At 40.0% G+C, this 4,965-nt stretch overlaps 1 protein-coding gene across 1 annotated transcript in view; it reads left to right on the forward strand.

Annotated features, from left to right (window-relative positions):
* The window catches only part of LOC137978637 (calmodulin-like), a 4,410-nt gene extending 888 nt beyond the window's left edge, over window positions 1–3,522 (forward strand). The window contains exons 2-5 of the mRNA XM_068825648.1: window positions 492–519; window positions 2,215–2,358; window positions 3,027–3,266; window positions 3,398–3,522. Coding sequence (XP_068681749.1) covers window positions 492–519; window positions 2,215–2,358; window positions 3,027–3,266; window positions 3,398–3,420 — 435 coding nt within the window. The 3' untranslated portion in view covers window positions 3,421–3,522. The remainder of the gene's footprint in view (window positions 1–491; window positions 520–2,214; window positions 2,359–3,026; window positions 3,267–3,397) is intronic.
* Window positions 3,523–4,965: the final 1,443 nt, after the last annotated feature.

Here is a 4,965-nt window from a genome sequence, read left to right on the forward strand (position 1 = left end):
CATCGATTTGGATACGGTTACTATTTTGTAGCGAAATTTGCATTGTTCGATTCAGTGGTGAATTTTGGACTAAATGCAGCGCTCGCTTACACCATCACGACTTTAAGTTTCTGGCGAAAGGGATTCCGTATAAACTCTTTCAAATCCCATCGAGTTTGACGCGGTTTCGAAGTCATGAAACCGTGTCGATGTGACACCGCGTTCGTGTAAACGCTGTCTAAGTTGGTCAGTTTTCGCATCAAAATTGAATTGATGACCCTTAACTTTCGCATTACTTTTCATTTAGTGTATTTACATTGCACCAGGATGGGATCCTGATTGCATGAAATCGAGAGAACTTAAGGCACTTAACGAAGTCTTGGGCAACAATGTGGGGTTCGTTTTATCACGTGGCATAACGCGCATTAAAATATGACCTGATGTCCGGTTGGCGGGTGGAAGAATACAGTAACACTGTTGTTCACCCACCTTCCTTTTGTTGTCTTTTACAGGCTGATCTTACCCCCGAAATGATTTCAGGTAGCTATTACCTTTAACTGTTTGTTTTACATAACTGTAGGCTCGATTTCCGCAGTTTCGGGAGGGAGCGCTGGCTCATTTCCCAAAACAGCGGCTGGTAATCCAGCCTATAACAACTGTAGATGAAGGATAGTTATAATTGAAATGATCAGGTGGAAACATGTCTTTTCATGTCAAAAGCTTGTAAAACGCGACATACAACTTAGGAAATGAAACGCGAGAATGTAAAAATGTAACAGTTTCGAAAATTATTCAGGGAATGAACTAGGCTTAGCTACAATAATCCCGAAAAATCGCTTAAAAACCTACCCAGATAATCTCCCAACATTGAAATGGTCTAAAAATCCCAAAATTTTAATGCAAAATGTCAATTTTCAAAAATTCTTGTAAGTTAAAACAAGCCGCCTTCACAATAGCTATTGTGGCTAACCGATTGTTGAGACTGTGAGTACGATAACTGAATGGTAAAGCCGCTGTTGCATGAAGCCATGAAAACTATGCGTTAATAGGCAAATATATATTTTTTCTTTCTGATTCCAGTCTCTAGATTAATTTTTAACGCATTTTACCGATTTTTTGGTTCTAAAAGATTTTAAAATCTTGGAACTTGCTAAATTCATCTGAAAATCTCCAGACTCTCTAAAAAAATTTTCAACGTCTAGAAATCTCAAAAAAGATCCGGATTTTTGTAGCTAAGCGTAGAATGAGCATATTCTTTTTATCTATGTTGCCTAATGGAGTGACTCTCCCTCTCCTCCAGATTAAATACAACTCCAGTCCCAGTTTCTTTCATATTCGCGAATCGTCTTATCCTGGGAACGATACCCGACGCACTTTCCTACCAAATTAATGGGCCTTTGTCACCCGGCGCCCATGCTGATAAAAGACAGTAGTGTTCGTACCCCGAGCCTCGAGTTGATGTGTTTAAAAGCGAGTTCATGGTGCAAAACAAAAGTTTTCAGCTCCTCGAGACTCAAAATGGTCCCCTAAGACCAAATGACCGAAAGGCCAAATGTTATTATTGGATAGTTAGATCTTAAAGAAATACTTTTAACATAAATTGTCTATTTATCTCTGTATTCCCTCTGATAAATTTAGTTCCTTTGGGGCACCTACTCGATTAGTTTCATAAGCTATTTAGGTGTCCCAAACTCTTCACAATAAACCTTGTATTAAAACTGTTTGTTTACCATTTATTCTTTCTTCTTTTCCCCTAATATTTTACTTCTTAATCACAATTGTAATATTTCATTAGTACTATGTATCTTCTTCAATATTTAATTTGTAAATATTCATATGTATATTCTATTTTTCTTTTTCCAACACTGTAAATTAATGTTTGTGTGAGTTTAAATAAAAATTGATTGATTGATTGATTGCCGACCTCGAATTTCTCCTTCCCTATATTTTTCTAATAGTAGAAGTCTAAGGTCGCTTTCTTTTTGTCAGAAATAGCTGGCCAGATCCGTCAGTTTGTAAGGAAAATGCAACATGATTTGAAGGAGCACGTTCATGATAATCCCTCGTATTCTTCTGGACGAGTATATATCATCCTCGAAATGTGTTAATTTGAAAGCGTTGTAGTCCTTCCAAATGTCCGGTCTGGTCGGTCAGTTCTGTCAAATGGAAAGCGTCCTAAGTGATGAATTTTATCTCAGCTATTTCTCATTCTCTCTGCCTCTCTTACTCTTTTAGACTTGCGTGAAGCATTCTCGTTGTTTGACTGTGATGGGGACGGCACTATCACCAAGGAAGAACTAGGGACAGTGATGGAAAAATTGGGAATGGCTTCCAGCCATGAGGAACTTGATGAAATGATCAAAGAGGTGGATGAAGACGGTATGTTAATGCAAAATATCTTGCAAAGTAGTCGTGAGTCGAAGGCCTGTCTGATTTGACTACCCTTGGGGGCCAGGCCTCCAACTAGGCAGCCAGGCCTTGCTCAAGGAAATGATTTGAACCTGGGAGCGAAATTTGAAAAACGCTTTTCTAGATAAAAATAGTCGGTAAAGTATCACAACCAAGAAAGATCGATCTAGAATTGCCCCTTCTGAATGCAATATGTTCGATGTTCTGACTAAAACATTATACCGGCTAGGGAGCCCGCTCCTCGGCCAGCTTTACTGAATATTAATTATGCTCCCGCGTTGTCATCCATGAAAACAAGATGGTCCACCTCAAAACTATGTTCGATTGTTGTAATTTTGTTCTGCGGGGCCGATTTTCAATTCCAGTCTTAAATTTTGGTCAGTCCTTTGATCTGAAGTATCACTGCTATATAACAAGCTCGGCTGCATGCCAACTTTAAGTGTAAAGATGGTCGGGAAATCGGGAAATTTGTATGCTGGAGTACGAGAACACAATCGTGCAAATGCAAAAATCATTCTTCTTTCATATAGGACTTAAAAACAAACCCATGGTTTCTTATCCAGGGCTCTTAGCAAAAGCCTGAACTGAAGCAAAAAACTGAAAGGGAACGTTAATTCCATTGATTTATTTCTCTTCAGGTAGCGGTGCTGTGGATTTCGACGAATTCTGCTTGTTAATGCAGAGGAAGATTGCTTTGGACACCAAACAAGAAGTGATCGAGCTCTTTAGAGTCTGGGATGAGTGTGGAGAGGGAATAATAGAATCCGATGAACTGAAATGTCTTCTTGACAGAATCCCAGAAAAACTAACGAGAAAAGAAATTGATTTATTGGTCAATCAGGCTGATACCAACAGAAACGGAAAAATCAATTTTGAAGGTTTGTTGTTTAAGCTCATAAGGTCGTGCGGCCTACATAGTAGAATTTGAGCAGGGCTCTATTAAAGAGAGAACCTTTAAAAATATCTATGAACGTGTTAGATTTATTTATTTTCTTTGCATTTTTTGCAGAGTTTGTCAAAATGTTGTCATAAAGTGCACAACTGGCTGATGTAAAGAAGACTTTGTTTCCCTCCTTGAAGCGAATCTGAGAGTTCTTTTGTAAATGTTGCTAATAAAAACCGGCGGGTACTTAATTTGAAAAGAGATTGTAAGCACAACAAACAAAATCGCTGTGTTTAATTCGATCTTAAGGCGACCTTAAAAGATTAACTGTCGTGTTAAACCGATTTAGCGTTGCTTGGGTTTTTTCGTGTTCTACTGGGAAAAAGGCGTATTTGGTTCGTTTGGTTGATCAACTTTTTCGACCGACATCAAACTACGTTATACGTCGAAACGGTTGACAAGGCATGTGGAAGGAACCGTTGTCGTTTTCGCGGGCTCCAGCCATGTTGCCCATGTTGTTTTCCCGCAACATGTCAACGCGGAAAAGTCTAGTAATGGCTATTCGCAGAAGTTAAAGCGTTTCAACCGAAACTGAACCAAAACTGGTTGCGGTTGAAACGGGTGATTCCAATCAAGAGTGAATTAGATAAGAATGTTGATCTATCACTTTGCGGTCTTGCCCCACTGACAGTCACAAAAGGATTTATTTTTAGATACAGTTTGCGCGCGAAACAAACAAAGGGCCGCAAAATTTAACCGATCACAAGAAGCCATGCCACGCGTGACTGCTTCTGCAATGTTTTTTCAAGGATATGCCACCTTTTTTTCGCGGGAACGGGTATTCTAAAAATAGACTAATTTGTGACTGTGCTGAGGAGCCCACTCACGTCACAACAACACTCTTATCTAATTCACTCTTGTTCCAATAGAACACGACCTAAAACTCATGTCGTCTTCGATATCTTATCAGATTTTCCTTTGGAAGTAAATCCTGTTGGAAGTAAATCAGTAAAAGTCTGCATATGAGCCTAGTGGCCCATCAGGCCGGAGCTTATCCCGGTTTCCATGGCATGAAGCGACTAGGAGTATTTCTATACTCCCCCCTGGATGCGATGCCAGTCCATCGCAGGGTTACCCCCAGCATTTCGCCGGTGCTTATTTCCCTTTCGTAAACGGTCGTTGCCATTTGAAACGGTCGATGCCATTTTTTAGCTCTGAATTACACTCATTAGGTCTAAGAACTGAAAAGGTTGCAGTCACTGAGAGTTGTGTCTCGCTGGTCATGTGAGTTAAAGTTCGGGTTAGGGTTCTGTATTGGGTGAGGGCTAAGAACCCGAGTTCGAGTCTTGAAATTATCGGACTCTTTTTTTCCTCCAGTTTTTCTTTTATAAATGTTTTTTTTTTGCCTTTTTTGTCTTAACTTTTGTTAATATTTTTTCTTAGTTTGCTTCTTTTAATTTTCTTTGAAGTGAAGTGTGCAGTCGACCGTTATAAATGGCATCGACCGTTTCAAATGACAACGACCGTTCTGAGAAATGGCAACGACCGTTTCAAATGGCAACGACTGTTTACGAAAGGGAAATTTGCTTCGCCGGTACCTGGGTGGAAAGAGGCACCGTGGGAGTAAAGTGTCTTGCCCAAGAACACAACACAATGTCCCCGGCCAGGACCCGAACCCGGACCACTCGATCCGG

Source organism: Montipora foliosa, chromosome 12, assembly GCF_036669935.1.
Source record: "Montipora foliosa isolate CH-2021 chromosome 12, ASM3666993v2, whole genome shotgun sequence".
Lineage (NCBI taxonomy): Eukaryota > Metazoa > Cnidaria > Anthozoa > Scleractinia > Acroporidae > Montipora > Montipora foliosa.